The sequence below is a fragment of the Hibiscus syriacus genome, unplaced genomic scaffold (genome assembly GCF_006381635.1).
Source record: "Hibiscus syriacus cultivar Baekdansim isolate YM2019G1 unplaced genomic scaffold, ASM638163v2 tig00110391_pilon, whole genome shotgun sequence".
Taxonomy (NCBI): Eukaryota; Viridiplantae; Streptophyta; class Magnoliopsida; order Malvales; family Malvaceae; genus Hibiscus; species Hibiscus syriacus.
Genome location: NW_024062719.1, coordinates 1,410,360 through 1,432,569, shown reverse-complemented (window position 1 = coordinate 1,432,569; position 22,210 = coordinate 1,410,360). Strand labels below are relative to the sequence as shown.

Here is a 22,210-nt window from a genome sequence, read left to right as displayed (position 1 = left end):
TTGGATGTTCTGGATCTTTTTCATTGTTTGCATCCACCAAGTTCGAGCATATCCTTCGAATTGCATGGTGATAAGGGGAACTTGTTTAGCTTGGGGGTAGTCATGGTATGCGAACATGAGATCAAATTTTCCTTCCTAATCGATGTACCTATCCGGATTGTTGTCTCCTTTGAAAGACAGGATCATAAACTTTGGTTTTGCAAAAAGTTTGGGTGCTTGGTAACGTGGTTGTTCTCGCCTGGGTACTGAAAGTTCAGCATTGTTTGTTCTTGGATTCTGGTTTGATAGATCTAGTTGTGGTTCTTGTTGTTCTCTCACGGTATTGGTAAGTTCATCAAATCTTTCAACTTGAGTCGTAAGTAGTGCAAGTGTGGCTAAGATAGTCGTAAGTGTCTTGTTGTTATTGTCGCCCATCCTGAAATCATAATACTTGAAAGAAAATTTTAAAGTAAAATAAAAAATAAAAAAAAGAAAATTCAACAAAGCAAGAAACCTCACAAGTCACTCCAAGAAAGTAACACAACGAGAGGCAAGTAAGCCGATCTTGTACTCTTTAAAACTCACTTTACCAAGTAGTCTTCCACATGTCGTATCGAAGTTTGATTACTAGCAAAGGCGATAAGAAATACCTAAAAGCTCTAAGAGGCCAAACAAGGGTTAGACTCCAAGAGAACGAGAATGCAAAGAAGGAAGAAGTATGCAAACTCTTTAGTCCTACTAACAAAAGAAAGATAATGTGTTAGATAATGCAAAAGAACAATAAAAAGGAAAAATAAAAGAACCTAAAGCACTAAGAGTCAGAAAAAAAAGAACCAACCCAGAAACCTGGAAAACGCTGGATCAACTTGAGCAACGTTTTTAGGGTGTTACCGGTTTCCGAAAATTTTGGAAAAATTCTTGAATGTCTTTCGATGCGTCAAGAAATCACCTGTAAAATTTCAGAACCAATTACCTTCAGTAGTATCCAGTAGACTCTATTGAACGGTGAGTCCTCAAACAATCTATTTTTGTTATCACTTTGTTCGAAAGTGTTCTTGATCTCCAAAAAATTCTAATTTTTTGTGTAAATGATCTTCAATATATGAAGTTTCAATCTGAAAATTTGCACCACGAAACTCCTCCTGTATAATTTTGAAGAAATTCGACAAGATCCTAGACCGAATCTGCCGATGAAACTTGAAGAATGTATTTGAAGGCTCTAATGAACTCCGATTTGATTGAATTTTGGACTGGAGATTTATATTAGGATGAATATGATATCTGGAGAAAATAAGCCCTAAATACATTCGTTTGAATTTTTTTTGAAATTTTGGCTTTTTTGTTTTTTTTTTTGTTTTTTTTTTTAAAATAGCAAACTAACAAGAAGGATTTGAATCTAAATTAAAATTAAATAAAAAGAACCTGAAACGATGAATCTTCTATGAACTAGCTCCGTTGGGATACCTTGACGGTTTTGTGTGCAAGATTGCTTGCTTCTTTCCAAGAATCGGCCCAACTCTGATACCAATTGATAAGGAAGCGGTGGCGGGTTAATAAACGTTGCTCTTGTTGAATAATCAAACCTAGAAAGCTCTAGACTCGATGGAGAACAAAGGGGGATGAATAGGGGAAGGTGGTGGCAGCAACTAGGGTCTTTTAGAGTTTATTTTAAGTGCTGGAAATAAGGTAAGAAACAAGATTAGAATAAGATAAAGAAATTGAAAATAAAGTAAGATAACCAAGAAATCAAAAGATCTTCCTTATGAAGGTGAACGGTAAAGATGATTGATGGTGTTGATGGATTTGTGGAAAATAGATGGATAAGTGTCCTATCGAGCCCTCCAAGTCGCAATGAAAAGGCAAACACGATAATTTAGCTCTAACCAACCCTCCTAGTCACGATGAAAAGGAAAATTAGAGTGTGAAGATTAATCTCCCTCACAAGAACTTGAAAGAACTCAAGGAGAAGAAGCTTCGAAGGCACAAGGCAATCAACACTTGCAAAAACAAACTCTCGTTGTATTATTAATCAAAGAAATCTTGATTTACAAAGTTAAATGAACCCTCCTTTATATAGGGGCTGAGTTCTAAAGGTCCTAAATAACTAAAGAATAAAATAATAATAAACTAAACATGTCTTAACTCTAATTCCTAATAAAATAATAATAACTAAAAATATTATTTTAACCCAACTTTAATTCCTAATAAAATAATAAGTCTGATCCTAAAAGATAATTCTTCATCCTATATTAAATTATATTACAAATAATCAATATAATTATTGAAAATTCGTAATATTTACAAAATCACATATTAATCTCGTATAGGATTTCCTGCATGCACCGTCTTTTATAAAATGGTCATATCTTAGTTCCCGATATCGGATTGATGCGATTCAAGAACCTTTGGAAAGATAAGAGACAGACGGTCGTATATCCAGAAGACATATTGACCAAATAAGATCAGGATCCCATTCAAAAAGTTGTATCAAGTCTGCTTCTGTTCTGATCTTCTCTTCCAATGCTTGGACGAGTGGATCATTTGGAAGAGTTATTACTTCTTCCTTTGATGTGAGTCTTGTGATGCATGTATAAAGTATAGATACCAATTTTTGCTTCGATGTTTTGTAAAAATAGTTGAGTACTGATACCCCCATAGAGAGTACAAGTACCAGTACCGATACTCTCGTGGGTATCGGTACCAAAATTATACACTGGAATGTGCTAAGTGATCAATGTATTGATACTACCCTATGAGTATCGAGATCCATCCCACAATATCAATACTAATTGAAAGATTATTGATGATTCTGCCCCTAAAATCCCTTTGTTCTTGCTTTTGAAGAACGATATTGGTACTGTTCCTCTAATACTGATACTTGTGCATAGAAATACCTTAGTAAGGCACGAAATTTGCTTATTAAACTATCCTAAATGTCCCATTAAGGTTCCTAATTGTTCTTAAAATATTATGGGAGATATAAGGCGTAATAAAAGGTCTTTAAATATGCTAATAACATGAATTTTGTGAAATTTACCATAGAAGCTCATTCATGCTCAAAAACTCAAACTTTCTAGCTAGATACATCCTAATGATTCACAAATGGTAGGAAAGAGTTGTAAATATGTTACCTTAGTTTTCTAGTTGCTGAAAACTCTTTTAAATCACCCAATGAGCAATTTCTCATTCCCTCTAGCCTTGGAGCATTCTCCCACCTATTTCTTCAATCAAAGACAAGTGACTTACTAACTCATTTAGAAGCTTGTATTTAACTTAAAGACACTTTCTATAAATTAAATCCACAAAAGATGAGTTGGGAACGTTTTATTTACTAAATCCCCCACTAAAGCCCATTTATGGCTATAAAGATTCAAACCTTATGTTTGGGGGCTTAAATTAAAGCTCTTGAGGTGTGGGTTTCATTTCTTACCTTGGAATTCTTGAACTAGGCTTGCAAGACTAAAAGTTCCAACTTTGTTCTAGCTTCCTAAGGAAGAAGATGAAGGTTTTTAGGAGAAGAATAAGACAAAGGTGATGAAGAAAAAGAGAAGGGTGCAGGACGTGAGATCATCCCAAAATTAAAGATTTTATCTTTTGTTTTGAAATTTGATCTAATATCTCTTTTAGTCCTCCTACTTCCATGTTATGATTGAAAACACCCTCTTTATCACATAATGGGCCAAACTCAAGCCCAAACCTTTTTAACTCTTGGACCAAGACTTTCTTAAGGCTAATGGGTTTATTCGACATCTCTCGGATTGACCTGAAACTCCTAACCTAATATTTGAAGTGTTACAACTCTCCCCTTCTAATAAGAAATTATCTTCAAAATTGACCTTAATAGAATAGATACGGATACTGCTGCTACATATCCTCGTTTTCTCAAGTTGCCCCACCGACTCCATATTTCCTCCATAGAAATTTTACTAGAGGAATTCTCTTGTTCCTTAACTCATTTACTTTTCGTGCCAAGACTCTTATCGACTCTTCATCATAAGTGATATCTTGACTTACCTCGATCTTCTCTAAGGGTATAATGTGAGAATGATAGGAACGATGCCTTCTAAGCATGTATACATGAAACACGTTGTGAATGCGCTCCAACTCCAAGGGTAAAGCCAAAAGATAAGATGCAGGTTCAACTCTCTCAAGTACCTTATACGATCTTATGAAGCGCGTGGTCAACTTCCTCTTGCGTCCAAACCGAAGTACTTTCTTCTACACAGACACCTTGAGAAACACCTTGTCTCCTATGGTAAATTTAATATCCTATGTTTCAAGTTCGTATACGGCCTTCGCCTATCAGATGCTTCCTTCAATAGACTCTAAATTAACCAAACATTTTCTTCAGTTTCTTTAATCAAATCTGGATACATCTTCCCGCCATTGAGCTTGGTCTAACAAAGAAGAGTTCTACATTTGCATCCATAGAAAGCCTCATATGGAGCCATCTGGATACAAGACTGGTAACTATTATTGTAGGTAAACGTTACTAGTGGCAAGTGGTCCTCCCAACTACCCTCAAGGTCTATGATAGTGAACCTAAGCATGTCCTATAGGATCTTAATAACACATTATGACAGTATGTCCATCTGAGGATAGAATGGGTACTAAAGTGGAGTTTGGTACCTGAGGCTTCGTAGAGAACTTTATAAAATCGGAAAGTGAAACGGGTCTCTATCGAATATGATCAAAGTTGAAACTCCATGCAATCTCACTATCTCACGGATGTAGAGTTGAGTCAACCTCACTAAAGTGAAATCCATCTGAAATTGAAAGGAAATGAACTGATTTGGTTAATCGGTCAACTATAACCCACACAACATTGTGCCTTTGTCTAGTCACCAGTAATTCCATGAAAAATTGATAGTCACTCTGTCCTATTTCCACTGTGAAATTTGAATCGGCTGAAGCAACCCTGAAAGAACCTAGTACTCCGCTTTGACTTGCTGGCATACTAAACACTTAGCAACTAATTCAGGTACTTTTCTCTGCATCCCCGGCCACCAATACAACGACTGAAGTTCTTGGTACATCTTATTACTACCCAGATATATTGAGAGGGGACTACAATGGGAATCATAGAGTATCTTACTATGCAACTGCACATCATTAGGAACAGATAACCAACCCCTAAAGAAAAGTACATTTCCCTTTCGTAATTCAAATCTCGTGGCCTTGACTCTGTGAACTTACCCCACATGATCCCTTAGATGGCTATCAGAGATCTGTAATCTTTTAAACTCGCTCACAAACTCAGGTTCTACTCGTAACTTGGCTAATAACCCATCATCCTTAGATAATCTCAGGCATGCTAACAACACCCTCAATTTTGACATCGGCTTTCTGCTCAACGCGTCGACAACTACATTTGCCTTCCCTGGGTGGTAATCAATCACACAATTATAGTTTTTCAACAACTCAACCCATATAAGCTGTCTCAAATTCAACTCTTTTTGCGTCATCTGATACTTGAGGCTTTTGTGATCGGTGAAGTTGTGACACTTTTCACCAAAAAAGATAGTGTCTCTATATCTTTATAGCGAAGACTATTGTCGCAAGATCTAAATCGTGGGTGGGGTAGTTTCGATAATGAGACTTGATTTAACAGTATACGTATGCCACCACTTTCCCTTTTTGCATCAAAACGTAACCATGTCTATTTAGCGAATCATCAATAAAAATGGTGAAATCATTTCCCGACTCTGGCTAGGTTAAGACGAGAGCTTGGGTTAATATAGTCTTCAACTACTCAAAACATGGCTTTTTTCCCATGCGAATGTAACTCTTTTTTGAAGTATTTTAGTCATCGAAGCAGCAATCATCGAAAAACCTTTCATAAATGGTAATACCCGATAAGGCCCAAGAAACTGCACACTTCGGTCACATTCCTCAGAGGTTCTCACTCTAATACAACTTGAATCTTCTAAGGATTAACCCGAATACAATCTGCTACAACTACATGCCCAAAAAATGCAACCTTGGATAACCAAAACTTGCACTTCCCAAACTTGGCAAACAATTGTCGCTCCTGAAGGGTCTGCAGAACTATACAGAGGTGTTGATCATGTTCTTCCTCGGATCGTAATGCACTAGGATGTCATCTATGAAGACCACTACGAACTGGTCCAAGTACAGGTGGAAAAATCTATTCATTAAGTCCATGAATGTCTCCAAAGCATTGGTGAGTCCAAACGACATTACGAGGAACTCATAGTAACCATACCTAATTTTAAATGATGTCTTGGCTATGTCAACATTCTTGTCTTTCAACTGGTAGTATCCTGATCTCAAGTCTATCTTGGAGAATACGCACGCTCCATTGAGTTGATCAAAGTGGTCATCGATTCTTGGAAGGGGATATCGGTTCTTAATGGTTAACTTCTTTAATTGACAGTAGTCGATGCATAACCTTATCAATCTGTTCTTTTTTTGACAAAGAGGACCAGTGCTCTCCAAGGGGAAATGCTTGGGCGAACGAAACCTTCTTCAAAAATTCTTGAATTTGAGTTTTCAACTTCTTTAGCTTTATTGGCACCATGCGGTAAGGAGCAATGGACACCGAAGAAAAACCCAAAAAAAATTCAATGCCGAACTCTAATTCTCGATCAGGAGGTAACCTGACAATTCCTCTAGAAACACATTTGGGAAATCACGTATAGTTCAGATAACCTCTAGACTCAGAACAACGACTTGGGTGTTGATTATATGAGCCAAGAAAGTTTCACAACTTCTATCTATCATCTTTTGTGCCTTTATAACTGAAACAATCCATATGCTCCTTGGCTTCTCGTTAATAATTACAACTTTGATTCCATTAACCTTTCTTATTTTAAGTTGTCTGGCCTTGCACCTCAAACTGGTGTCATGATCCGAAAGCCAATCTATACCCAATATCAAGTCAAATTCTAAGAATGGAAACTAAATTAGATCGTTTGGCAAAATTCCACCTTAAATTTCCACTAAGCATTGGCAGTGGATCTTTTCAACTAAGACGTCCAACCCTAGGGGACTAGAACTCCTATCTCTAAGTCCTCGACTGCTAGGTTTCTTTCTCAAACTAAGTCATAACATATATAAGAGTGGGTGGATCCTGGGTCTACTAGTGCCATAACCGGAATAGAAAACATAGTGAAAGTACATGAAATCACATCAATGAGTTCACACTCTTCCTAGGCTCGGATGACATATTAACGGGAGGCTACGTGACGAAACGAACCTGAAACGAATCTAGTAGCACCTTTACTGTACTGACCGGAAGTAAAACTACCACCTTTCAAAGGCCCTCGGCTTCTCAGTACTGACTGTAAGGGTCTCTGAGTTAGTATCGAGGCCCCACTCTGTGCCCCTGGGTAATCCTAAATGAAATGGTCTAGTGAGCCACAAATGAAGTACCCTCGAGTCCTAACGTGGCACGTCTCAGTGTGCCTCTTCTCACAAGTCTGACAAGTTGGATATGGTGTCCCCACAGATCTACTGGCACTAGCCACAGATCTACGGTCCGTGCTTTAAGTCGGTCTCTAGGGTCCTCTACGATCCCTACGAATTCTTAACCCTCTTGGTCGGTGCCTGTGTAGGTTGCAAAGACTCATCCATCCTCTAAATTTGTATTGTAGTGACAACTAAAGCTCTGGATCTCATCCCTAAATCACTATCGAGCACTTATGTCTAACGAGTCAACTCGAAGAAGACCCAAAATGGGTCAAGAACTAGGTGAGTAAGAATGTCAAGGTGGAGGCCCTCCTTAAACCAATTTAGCGGTGATACTCTGATGCTACTAATTCCAGAGCATATCGACTCAATCAAAGGGACTCCCTCTCATACTCCATCATCAAATGGTCCTCTTGAGTCATATGGAGGAACTGGTCTCTTATATCGTCAGTATAGGCCTCCCTAATGTACTTTTGCCTGAAATCGGATAAGAATATATCCCACATAGGCTTCTCAGGCTCTATATCCAGCTCGATGGTCTCCCACCAGTCTATGGCATCACCCTTTAGCAAGGAGGTGATGTACTCTAGGTTACCCTCAGGGGTAAGATGTATCTGCCTAAGCATATGGATGGTCTTTTTCAGCCACTAATCTGTAGCTATAGGGTCATCATCTCCAAAATCTATAAAAATCTATTGTTCGGTACCTACGGAGTCTCTCGACTGAGATTTGGCAGTACAGGTGTAGCAGGTGGTACAATTAGAATCCTATGTATGGGCATGATCTTCCTGAGGGTCGAGGTCAAGTCTCAAAAAAAGGTTACCTCATCGACCCGAACGTCCCCCTGATCCTCAAGCTTAGTATCTAGGGAAAACACTTCCCCAGAATCACCCGCCAAGGAAGCTACACTATATACTTTACCCTTGTGGCTAGGATTAGTGTCGTCGCTCATGGATAAACTTTGAAAATTAAGACAAGACGAGTAGTCATTATAGCTATTTTATACATAAAGGTACTTTCAACTCATTAGAGGTATGTATACTTCTAGACTCTTACTAACTCTAACCCATGAGTCCTAGAAACTGACTTAACCTGGCGCTCTGATATCACTAGATGCAACAGCCTAATCTGATATGACATTCATTCGACCGATTAGAATGTCACACGAGACCACTAGAGCAACCAACGAAAAATTTCTTATTTAAAATTTATAAAGAAAAATAAAATTAATACATGTTTGTAGTAAGGGGTAGCTCCCAAAATATGTATCTCAAAATAATACAAACGATTGTCAAATAAGTTACGACTTGAATATATGAAGGTCTATGAATAATACATGCCCTCTAAATGAGTAAGACTCAAGATTTACTTTAACTGCTCGGTGGTTTGGAGCATTTGCAAAGCAACTAGCTCCTCAAGTTCTCATCTTGATACATGCGAACAGAACAAAATTCTAAACGTTGAGCATACTAGCTCAGTGCCACACTAATGATAAAATCATACTAAGAGTGTTTATCGATGCTCATACTATCAAGTGCAATAAGTAAAGTGAGTATGCTTGTATACTCACGCTACTCTAGGGTAGACGTCATGGTACGATTGAGGGATTACTGCATCTCGGAGCTCACGCACCCCTCTAGTCTACCTAGGGTGAGGATCCAGAATTACTACGTCGAATATCTGAACAATGTGAGTGTTGAGACATTGTGCCATGGTTAGTCTTAAGTTCCTTGCGCACTACCTAAGGATATCTAGACAGTTTATACTGCGATACTATCATCATCGACTAGAGTAACTCGGGTGTCCTTGCCATTTCCCGAGCGTCAACCAATGCTAGTTTTATGTTGTCCTAATTAATGGTGTTTCTAGTTGTAATTAGACATTAATAAGGGTTCTCACTTGAAGTCTTACTCGAGGATATTATAGTATTCTTGGGTCCCTCAATTACCCTTCCTAAATCTCTCAGGCTTCTTGCCAAAAAATATATATGGGTATCGATACTTATTCTTGAGTATCGATACTGTCGGGTTAAAATGAGCTTAGGTTAAGGGATGGTATCGATAATGTTGGACAATATCAATTCTCTCAAGCTAGGGTATCGATACTAGATTAAGTATCGATACCAATTTTTGCTTCGATGTTTTGGAAACATAGTTGAGTACCAATACCCCTATGGAGAGTACCGATATCGGTATCGATACTCTTGTGGGTATCGGTACCAAAATTGTGTATTGGAATGTGTTAAGTGATCTCATTATGATATTATCTTACGAGTATTGAGACCCAACCCACAATACCGATACTCATTGAAATAATATCGATACTTCTACCCCCAAAACCTTTTATTCTTGCATCTGAAGAATAATATTGATACAGTTCCTTTAGTATCGATACTCTTTCCCAGAAATGCCTTAGTAAGGCACAAAATTTGATCATTAAACTATCCTAAATCTCTCATTGAGGTTCCCAACTATTCTTAAAATCTTATGTAAGATATAAGGTGTAACACCCATAACTCACATACGCAGCCCAATACAAGTTACAAACATCACATCAAAAAATCAAAAAATTTCTTTAATTGAACTGAGTAAAATTTTCTTCCATTTAAACATCACTAGTTTCATAACTTAAACAATTATTATAAAATAATTATTTAGAGAAAAATTGTAATATAATATTTTTTTGTTACCAATTCAAAACCAGTTTCAAGTAGTGATAGACAGTTATGTTATGTTTCATAAAATGAATAAGATTGTCTAACAGTTTGATTTAAAACCCAAATAATTTTTTAAGCATAGTTTAATATCATAATATTAATTTATACTATGAATTATATTTAATACTAGCTATATTAAGAAATTGCAGACATTTCATTCTTGTATACATGCCAAGACTTTTAGAACACAGTAGGATGTCATCATTGTTAGCTGTAAATATTTTCTTGGTGATTGATGCCAAGCTCACCTCCTTACTCATTTTTCTTCCTTTTTCTTACGCATTAAAATCATCACACGCTAAGTATACACTTAGTGAGGCAATCATATAAATATTCAAAGAAATGCAACATATAAATATAAATGAGTAATAATATTTAATGCAATGTGATCACTTTACCTGCATTCCAACCATGTTACCATAAATTAACATGATCGATATAACATTATATAAAATTTCTTACCAATATACTTGTCATTTATTCCATAAGCTCGTAAGCTTATTTTCCTGTTTATAATTTATTAACCAATAAACCATAGCCCAATTTAAACTCCAAGGACCCTCAGTGTTCGAGTCAAATATATGCACCGTAGTGCTAAACCTGCACTAAGCTTACGCTCTAGTGCTAATCCGGATATGACACATAAGGTTGTGCCCTCTGCTACACTCTAGTGCTAATCTGGATATGACACATAAGGTTGTGCCCTCCACCTGCACTTAGTGACCTTACACACTAGTGCTAATATAAACCTACAGCTTCTATACTCTATGGTATGTCAACTATACCTTGTCCCTCAATGACTTACTTGGGCATATAGTCTATTTTTTTATTTCATCCATGGCAATGTATATTAATATAGTTTTAACATTTGGCAGTTCATACCCGAAATAATATTCATAATAAACATCATATATATTCATGATAAAAATCATATATATAATAAGTGATCAATGCATTCTATATTCAACCTTTGACATATTTAGAATATATCAGATATATGATGAATGACATAAATATCATGACAACATAATTAAGGTAGACTCATCGCAAGTCCTACCCGATGATGTATAGAACATCCATGTATAATGTTATGCTTGCATTGTACTCATTTTGACATTATATACAAGTCAAAATATAAGCCTCACTAATATTTAACTTGATCATTTGCTTCTAATTTGGTTAAATCCCAAAATTGGTCATAATTTTATATCCTGGGAATTTGCACTGCCTTTAAAGAAATAATATTTTGTATTAATATATACATTTAAAAATTATTCCATTTATACCAATGGAAACTATACTCGAATACGAATCTATCCATATAAGGAAATCATTCTAGTTCAATTTGTTCAATTTATGATAAATTTTCAAAATTAACTGACAGAATATGTTTTTAGCATAATATGCTTCCCCATTTTCTGACCAATCATCGGTTAAAAATTCATATCTTTGTGTATACAGCTTGGAATAAGTTTATGTTTATTCTAAAAAAACTAAATTGATATACAAATCCAACGGTATAAAATTTATCCTCTAATCATTTTTTAGAATTTATGGTGAGTTTCTAAACTTACTGTCTTGAACTAAATTTCTACGCAGACTTCACCAATTTGCATTTTCTGCTTGTCACTAATTCTATTAGCTCGCCAAATGCACATATATGCATGCATTACAAATCACATAACATTTTAGGAGTCACTTCTTACCATAGTAACTCTGTCACTGACTCATCGCAAGCCAATGTTTGTTCGATAACATAAGGACAAATTAAATTTGCACTCACCTGTTATCCTTAGCTTGCAAACTTCCTTAGAATTTCCCATTTCATCCTTAAGCTTCTCCTTAGCTTTAATAATATTTGATCTGGATTTCAAGCACTCAATCTAAATGAACATCATTACCAAACATATACAATCCAAATGTTAGAATCTTACTAACATAGGCATACTTTGGAAAATAAATTCCTAACAAATTTTTCGATGCTTATTCGATATAATTTCCAAGTCACAACATAAATGTTGACCTTAATACTTCTAATTGACCACTCAAGTTCCTTTTTATCCCAACTTCACATAACATTTTCACTTAAGCTCCCAACCTTTCCATATTTGTGATATAAACCTCAAGTTTTACAAGGATTCCAAAATAATCTAATTTCACATCCTAACTTTAATTTAAACACTCAAACATTAATTTCCAGAATAGAACCTCAACTAATGAACAATTACACAACAATTTGAAACTTTTCCAAAATTGCCAATTTGATCCCCTAACTTTTCAAAAAATTACAGAATGGTCCCCAATATTTTCTAAGGCTTGCAGAATACTTCCTACATCATTTCCAACCCCTACATAATTTTTCCATAATTTATTTCATCTTCTATAGTCAAGGTCGAATGTTTTGTATGTTCAAGATTAGAGTTTTCATGATTTTACTAGATTTTGATTCAATTCAAGCATGAAATCAACTTTTATTTAACCTTATAAAATCTCTACAATAAAAACCCTAAACTTTTTCTCCAAAGATTAGGGCTATGCCGAAACTTCATATGTTCATATGGTCATATACAAGTGATTTTAATCATCAATCATGCTTGGAAATGATTCTACAACCTCAATAACATCAAAACCCTTCATCAATTTCATAAAACCTAATGGGAACATAAACCCTATAATTTGAGATCTTTGAACTCAAACTAAATTAGCAAACAATAATCTTTGAACACAACAATTTGAAACTTTTCCAAAATCCAAAGAAATTTGATCAAAAATGAAAAATAAAAATTATCTTACCTTGTTCATGGGGAGAACGAAATGTTAGATGACAATGGCTAAGTTTTCATGAAATTTCTAATGAATTTCATGTTAATTTACCTTATATTAAGCTTAGTTGAATTTTAAATTCATTTAATGTGAAATGTCCATTTTACCATTAATGAAACTTGATATTTACCATAATATCAAGCCACATAACCTTTATCATATTCCAAAGTCAAAGATGAACAAAATACCTTACCCTTTTCCAATTTTACCAAGAAAATTTCCAAAAATTACAATCTTGTCAGTTTGATCCAACGATCCAAATTAAACATGGAAATAAATTTTCAAATCCAATGATCCATATTATTTTCCATCATTTCAAAATGTGGAAATAAAATTTCTAAGCTTAATTTATCATCCTTCAAATTTTCGCTAAATTTTTTATTAGATCCGATTTACCGAATTATTATCGAACTTTAACACTTTCTAGTTTTTAACACAATTTCTTGATCAAGAATCCGAATTAAAAAAAACCCACTCTCAATATTAAAATATCCATTAATGGAATAAATGTTTGGGAAAATTACCACTTAGTTCCTTAAACTTTTCCTAATTTTTTACTTTGGCCATCAAACATTCACAATTTACATTTTGATCACTAACCAAAATTTGGGGTATTACATAAGGGGTCGTAAAAGTTCTTCAAACATTTTAATAACATTAATTTTGTGAGATCACCATGGAAGCTCATTCATTCTCAAAAACTTTCTAGCTAGATACATCCTAATGACTCACAAATTGTATGAAAAAACTATAAATATGTTACCTTAGTTTCCTAGCTGCTAGAAACTCTTTCAAGTCACCCAAGGTGTAATTTCTCCTTACCTCTAGCCTTGGAGTCTTCTCTCACCTCTTTATTTAATAAAAGACAAGTAAGTGAGTTACTAACTCATTTAGAAGCTTGGATTTAACTTAAAGACACTTCCTAAAACTTAAATCCACAAAAAATGAGTTAGGAATGTTTGATTTCCTAACCCCCACTAAAACCCACTCATGGCTACAAAGGTTCAAAGTTTTTGTTTGGGGGCTTAAATTAAAGCTCTTAAGGTGTGTGTTTCATTTTTTACCTTGGAATTCTTGAACTAGGCTTGCAAGACTAAAAGTTGCCATCTATTTTCTAGCTTGCTAAGGAAAAAGATGACGGCTTTTGGGAGAAGAAGAAGACAAAAGTGGTGAAAAAAAAGAGAAGGGTGTTGGACGTGAGATCATCCCAAAATTAAATAGTTTAGATTTTATTTTAAAATTTGGTCTAATAGCACTTTTAGTCCTCCTACTTCCATGATATGATTAAAATCACCCTCTTTAGCACATAATGGGCCCAACTCAAGTCTAAATCCCTTTAACCCTTGGACCAAGACATTCTTAAGGCTAATGGGTTTATTCAACCTCTCTCGGATTAACCTGAAACTCTAAACCCTAGATTTGGGTTGTTACATACCTTATGCGAATTATTCGTTATAGTGAACCCTAAATCATCACATAAATATATATCAATCTTCAAGTTCTTCAAAAATCATCTTCATGACTCCTTTGAATCCACTTCTATATCATATCAAATTATTGGATAAATTTGATTGTTTGCATCTCTTTCAACAAATTTAAGTAATTCTCCATTAAATGAATATATCAAAAAGAAATCATCTAAATTGATAACTGGCCTAGAATAGTTTTTGAATTCCTCTTTAATTGTACCAATATAGATATAGATGCTTCTGACGATCTTAGAGTGATTGGGACTAGTTCTTACAACCATTAGATCTACATTGCAATTTGGGTCAGCTTGCCTTAATGTTGCAACATAGTCAAATAACTTATCAAACTTGTATGTAACCCTCCCATTAATCTCATTCATAGCCCACATCCTTTCTTTACTACACAAATTAATAAAGACATCAACATTTAAACCCTCCTTAGTCAAGTATCGCATCTCTTGCAAAGTTAACTTTATTATGATCCTCAATTTTTTAAAAAAAAGTGTTTGTCTATATCTTGTAATTTGCCTTTGAATTTTTAAAGGTTATTGAACAATCATGTTGACAAATCAAATTTTTGATCTTAAAAAATCCATCATTACTATTAATAGAGACATAAATCTTCCAATTACACCCTTCATCCTTACATTTTCCATTAACCATGTCACTCTAATTTCTCGTAAGTTTATAATCAAATATTTTTGACACAACATAGTTATCTAAAGCATCTTTGAACTATCTTATGCTAGAAAAATCAAACCAATAGTTAAACTAGGGATTGAATCAAAATGGTCATAAAATATCTTGTTATTTTTGTGGTAAACAACTTTTTTTATTTTTCCCACTTTCATAACTTCCAACATCTGATGAATGAATATAATTTGTATCTCCTTCACTATCAGACTTATCGCCCTTATTATCCTTTTTCACATTTGAGGCCTGATCAGTTGCAACATCTTTAAAAATGGGCTCTCTATGCACAACATCACTTGACAACTTTTTACTATTTTTTTTCTCATAGAACTTAAGACACTCTTATTTATTCCCCTAATTTCATTATCATTAGATCCATAACCACATCTATGTGCAAAAATAAAAACTTAAACCATCATCATCAAATGAGTTACCAGTCTCACTTTTACCCTCACTCTTGATCTCATTGTAACATCCTAATTCAGTCTGACCCAGAGATCGATGGATTAAAGTGCCACACGAGACCACTGAAGTGGCTAACCTAAAAATTTTATTTTTAAAAACCATTATATAAAATGTCATCCATATCAATATAAATAAAACATAATAAATATGTGTTATAAATACGAGAGGAGCTCCCAAATATTCAAAATGAAACAAGACGGAGTTTAATACAAAATCTGAGTTAAAATTGAATATAAAATGGGTCCACAATAGTACATGCCCTCTAATTCAAATCAAGACGTACTCTGAAGTATCTGTTGAGCTGGAATATATGATGATGATAACACACCACGGACGATCTCCTAAGAACACACGTACAGAAACACATTCCAAATAGTGAGCTTACAAGCTCAGTATCACACTAATAAATGTACTATACTACATGCATTCATTACATATGCATACTAGTGGCATAGGTATGAAGGCATATAATACTGATATGACATACTAGGGATACTTACTAGACAAGAATTAAACATATAGATTACTAATGTATTTAGGAGATTTAAAAGGTATTAAAAACACTTCCTAAGACTAAAATCCTTTAAAAATATGATGGATAACTAATGTTCTCTTAAACCTCCAAAAAACCCATATTTGGGTACCATAACCAAAACTTACAAAGGAGGGTTTGAAATGATTCTTGAAAAGATAAGATTAAGTTTATTACCTTGATATTGTTGGGTAAGGCTTAAAAAGTCTCAAAGCTTCACCTTTCTTAGGTTTCTTAGTGAGGAAGAAGATTGAGAAGAGAGAAAGAAACAAAAGAGTGTGGGAAAAGGTGAGGGGAGTTGAATGGATTATATTGGTGCTTTCCCTATCGATTACATCACCACAAATTAAGAGATTTCAGCTTTTGATTCAAATGAGGGGTTATTCACACTTTTAGTCCTTCTTTTTTATCCTATGATTAAAAATATCCATTTTATGCCTTATTGGGCCCTATCAAGCCCAAATTCAAAATCCATCTGGTTCATGACTTCCCACATTGCTAATGGATTTATCCTAAGACCTTATCAGTTTAGCCCGAAACTACTAACCCAGAATTTGGGGTGTTACAACTCTTTCCTCTTAATTTAAATTTTGTCATTGAAATTTATCTAGATATAAGAGGTAAGGGTATTGAAGCTGCATATCCTCCTCAGTCTCCCAAGTTACTTCCTTAATGCCATAGTTCCTCCATAGCACATTCACTAAAGTAATCCTTTTATTCCTTATCTCTTTTACATCTCTTGTCAAGATTCTGACTGGCTCTTCTTCATAGGTCATGTCTTGGCTTACTTCGATCTACTCTAGGGGTATGATGTGAGATAAATCAAAATAGTATCTTATAAGTATGGATAAATGAAACACATTATAGATACGCTCTAGCTCGGTGATCAGACTAACCGGTAAGCCAATGGTCTAACCCTCTCTAATGTCTCGTAAGATCCTATGAAGCGCAGAGTTAACTTTCCTTTGCATCCAAAATGAAACACTTTCTTCCATGGAGAAACCTTGAGGAATACTTTGTCCCCCACTACAAAGTCAATATCCTTACACTTCATATATGTATAAAATGTATGCCCATATGAGGTTTCTCTCAACCGACACTGAATTAACTAAACCTGAATTAACCGAACCTTCTATTTGACCGTCGTTGAGCTCTTTCTAACAAAATGGAGTTCTACACTTGAATCTGTACAAGGCCTTATATGAAGCCATCTGAATGCTCGACTAAAAATTGTTATTGCAAGCAAACTCCAATAATGACAGGTAGTCCTCCTAACTACTCTTGAGGTCTATGATGGTGCACCTAAGCATGTCCTCTAAGATCTGGATGACACGTTTTGACTGACCATTTGTCTTAGGGTGGAAAGTAGTATAAAAATTTAGTTTGGTGACCATGGATTCATGAAGAGCTTTCCAGAACCAAGAAGTGAATCAAGGATATCTTTCAGATATAATAGAAGTCAGTACCCTGTGCAACCTCACTATCTCACGGATGCACAACTGAGCTAACCTCTCTAACGTATAATCCATCTTAACGGAGAGAAAATGAGTTGATTTGGCCAAACGATCTACTATGAACCAAACTATATCGTGACTTTTTCTGGTCAAGCGTAACCTTGTCACGAAGTCCATGGTCACTCTATCCAATATCCATGATTAAACCCTAAACCCCTAAAGTACAAAATACCCCCATCATACAACTCAAAACCCATTGCTTCACCTAGACAAACTTGCTCAAATTGAGCCCTTAACTAGTCATCTGAACCTTGTAATCTTTTGTTCTCGCCTACTAATTTCGAACCGACTCGCAACTCAACTAAAAACCCAATGCCATTAGTTAAGCTCAAACGTGCTAAAAGAGCTTGCAACTCTAATATCTTCTTCTTGATCAAGGAGTTTACCACAACATTAGCTTTACCTGAATGTTAGTCTATAACATAGTCTTAGTCCTTAAGCAACTCAACCCACATATGTTGACTTAAGTTAATCTCCTTCTGTGTGAGTAGATACTTAAGACTTTTATGATCAGTGAAAATGTGATATTTCTCACTAAATAGGTAATGTCACCAAATCTTCAAGGCAAATACCATTGTTGCTAATTCAAGGTCGTGGGTGGGGTAATTACATTCATGTGGTTTAAGCTGATACGATTCGTAAGCTACAACCTTCCCTTCCTGCATCAAGACGCATCCAAGATCATTTAACTAAGCATCACTAAAAACTGTGAAGTCCTTACCCAAATTTGGGTAAGTCAATACTAGGGCCTAAGTTAAGATGGCCTTCAACTGCTTGAAGCACTTTTGTCACTTTTTATCTCACACAAAGGGGACTCCCTTTTAAATTAATTTGGTCAGTGTGCCAGCTATTATCGAGAAAACATGAACGAAATGACAATAATATCGAGCTAAACCCAAGAAACTACGTACCTCTAACATATTCTTAGGTGGTTCCCACTCAATTATAGTATGAATCTTATGAGGGTTAACTCAGATCCCGTCTGCTGATATGACATGACCTAGAAATGAAACCTCTGGAAACTAAAACTCATACTTCCTAAACTTAGCATATAATTAATGGTCTTAAAGTGTATGCAAGGCGATGTGAAGGTGTTGATCATTCTCCTCCTCTGATCCAGAGTACACAATGATGTCATTTATAAACACCATTACGAACTAATCTAGGTAGGGGTGAAATACACAGTTCATCAAGTTCATGAATGCCTCCGGGGCATTGGTGAGTCCAAATGGCATTACTAAGAACTCATAATTATTGAATCTCGTCCTGAAAGTTGTCTTTTCCACATCGACATCATTCATTTTCAATTGCTAATAACCTGACCGCAAGTCAATCTTAGAGAACACGCACGTTCCTCTTAGTTAGTCAAAGATATCGTCTATCCTAGGAAGTGGGTAACGATTCTTGATGGTTAACTTGTTCAACTGCATGAAGTTGATACACAACCTCATCAACCCATCATTCTTCTTAACAAATAAGAACAACGCTCCCCACTGAGAGATGTTCGATCGGATGAAGCCCTGATCTAGCAACTCTTAAATTTGAGTCTTTAATTGTTTTAGTACAATACAGTGGGGAGCAATGGACATCGAAGTTAAACAGATATTACTTCGATGCTAAACTTTAATTAATGATCAGGTGGTAAACCCGATAACTCTTCTAGGAATACATCAGGGAAACCTTACACTACTCAAATATCCCAAAGTGTAGGAACTAAAATTCAAGTATCGACAAAAAAAAACTAAGAATGCCTCACATCCTTGATCGATCATCCACTAAGATTTCATAGCTGACACGATCCTTTATTGACCCGACTTTTCACTAGTCATTACTAACTTAGTACTATTATCTGCCCCGATTTTAAGTTATTTGGCTTTGTATTTTAAATTGGTTTCTTGCTTTGATAACCAATTCATTCTCAAGATCACGTTAAAATATCGGAAGTTAAATGCATTAAGTTTTCTAGGAAGGTATGACCCTAAATTTCTACTAGGCATCATTGGTGAATCTTGTCTACTATAAAATCTAGACCTAGAGGGCTAGATACTCGAATTACTACCTCTAAGTCTTTATATGGGGTTTCTAGTTTTTAAAATAGGTTAGAGCAAATGTAAGAGTGGGAGGACTGAGATCTACCAATGCAATAATTGGAATGGAGAATACAGTGAATGTACCTGATCGCGTCTATTGCATCATACTCTTCTTGGGTTCTCACCGCATACTATCTAGAGGCTACACTCGACTATGCACTAACCACATATTTGGTCATCCCTCTACTCTACTATCCAGATGTAGTACTACCACCTCTCACTGACCCCCAACCTCTCTGTATGGACAGTGTTGACCTCTGGGTAGATGCTAGATACACTCCCTAAACCCCCGGATAATCTCTGACAAAGTGGTCTAAGGAGTTGTAACTAAAACAACCTCTAGATCCCTAGTAACATGTCCTTGAGTGTCTCCTCCCATAATGAGCGTAAAACGGATGTATGAAAACTCTCGCTAAATAACTAAAACTCACACTGAATACTAACATCAAGGGTCTCCTCCTAGACTCAAACCTATCTCCATAGTCTGAACTATGTCTCGCACTCCTCACATGCACTGCTAGGGATCTCAACGTACCTTGACAACCTTTGTCCCTCTTGTACGGAGTCTATGATGGCCTCACTAACTTAATAACTCTCCAGGACTGACCCACTACCTTGCTCAACTATCAAGACCTTCTCGACTCCCTTTACCTAGTAGGATAACTTAGTGAAGACTATCTCGCTTAACTATTAGGCCTTGTCTAAATCTATGACAGATGTGCTCTTATGTCAAGACCAACTCTAGAGCATACCTACTCAGTCTGAGGAACTTCTTCTCATACTCCATCACAGTGTGATCCCCCTGAGTTAGGTACAGGAACTGATCCCTCAGATCATCGATATGTTGCTCTCCGATGTATTTATGGCAGAACTCGGATAAGAACATCTCCCATGATGACCTCTCCACTCTAGTTCTAGCTATGTCGTCTCCTACCAATCAATGGTTTTACCCTTAAGTAGGGTGGTGACACACTCAAGCTTACCCTTAGGGGTAAGGTGCAGCTGTCAGACGGTACGAAGAGTCTCCCTAAGCCACTAGTCAACTTCTATGGTGTAATCGTCCCTTAAACCATGAAAGTATATGGTCTTATATCTACTGAGGATCTCTACAGGGGACTCATGATGCACTATTGTGGGTTAGGCTAGTGATGCTGGTGAGAGATATAGTGTAGCTCAAGCACTAGGTATAAACTTAATGATCTGTCTAAGGGCTGAAGTAAAGTCCCTAAAGAAGGTTTTCTCCTCGATCCTCACGTCTACAAGTACCTCCTGTTCATTTGTATCTGGGATGAACTTATCACCACTGTTGGCTTCTAGGGATGAATGACTTTCATCCCTACCATCCTGATTGTATGTTGGATCGTATACCATAAGTTTTCTCTATAATTAGAAAGAAATAAAGGTTATTATTATCATTTTGGTCTTTATAGTACTCTTGACTCTCTAGAGGTATGTACACGTATAGACGCTGATTAACTCTAACTCGCGGGTCCTAGGAACAACTAAACATGACACTCTAGTACCAGTAAATGTAACACTCTAATCCAGTATGGCCTAAAGATCGATGGATTAAAGTGTCACATAATACCACCGTAGCTAACCCATATTTTTTAAAAAAAACCATTATATAAAACATCATCCATAACAATGTAAATGAAAAATAATAAATATGTGTTACAAATACAGGGGATCTCCTAAATATTCAACATAAATTGATATGAAGTTTAATATAAAAATAGAGTTACGACTAAATATAAAATAGGTCTACAATAATACATGCCTTCTAATACAAATCAAGACGTACTCTAAAGTCTCTGCTGGGTTGGAATATCTGATGATGATAACGCTCCACAGATGGTCTCCTACGAACCTACGCACAAAAACACATTTCGTACGCTGAACTTTCTAGCTCAGTTCCATACTAATAATTATATTTTACTACATACATTCACTATATGTGCATGCTAGTAGCAAAGGATGATGACATAAAATACTGATATGACATATTGAGGTAGGCATCATGATATGGTTGAGGGTGTTGTATCTCAGAGCTCACACCCCTCCAGCTTTCCTAAAATATCCTCGAAGATCTAGGGTGAGATTTGGAACTCCATCGGAAACGTACACCCAATTAACTTACTCCATTAAGTCTTGGGGTATCTACACCCAACTACATCTAAAGCGCCTTGACACTAACTGGGATATATCTAAACTGTATGATTGTCGCCTGCTAAAGTGACTCGGGTTTCCTGGCTGTTTCTCAAGCATCAAACAAGGCTAGGTTTATTTCATCCTAGTTATTATTGTTTGTAATTGTTTTAAGTTTACTATTGTTCTCACTTGTAGTTTTATTTCAAGGCTTTCTGGTATTGTTGGGTCTTTCAAATTTATCCCTTAAAACCCTTGGGTTTCTTACCCAAAAGTATTCATGGGTATCAATACTAAGCCCCTCAGTATCGATACTAACCTCTGGGTATCGATATCAATATCTAAGTATC

The 22,210-nt window shown here is 35.8% G+C and overlaps 1 protein-coding gene across 1 annotated transcript in view; it reads right to left on the bottom strand.

Moving 5' to 3' along the window:
• The window catches only part of LOC120123191, a 28,624-nt gene extending 23,180 nt beyond the window's left edge, over nt 1-5,444 (bottom strand). Inside the window, exon 1 of the mRNA XM_039142134.1 lies at nt 5,176-5,444. Within this exon, the coding sequence (XP_038998065.1) occupies nt 5,176-5,444 (269 nt within the window). The remainder of the gene's footprint in view (nt 1-5,175) is intronic.
• Between the last annotated feature and the right edge of the window lie 16,766 nt (nt 5,445-22,210).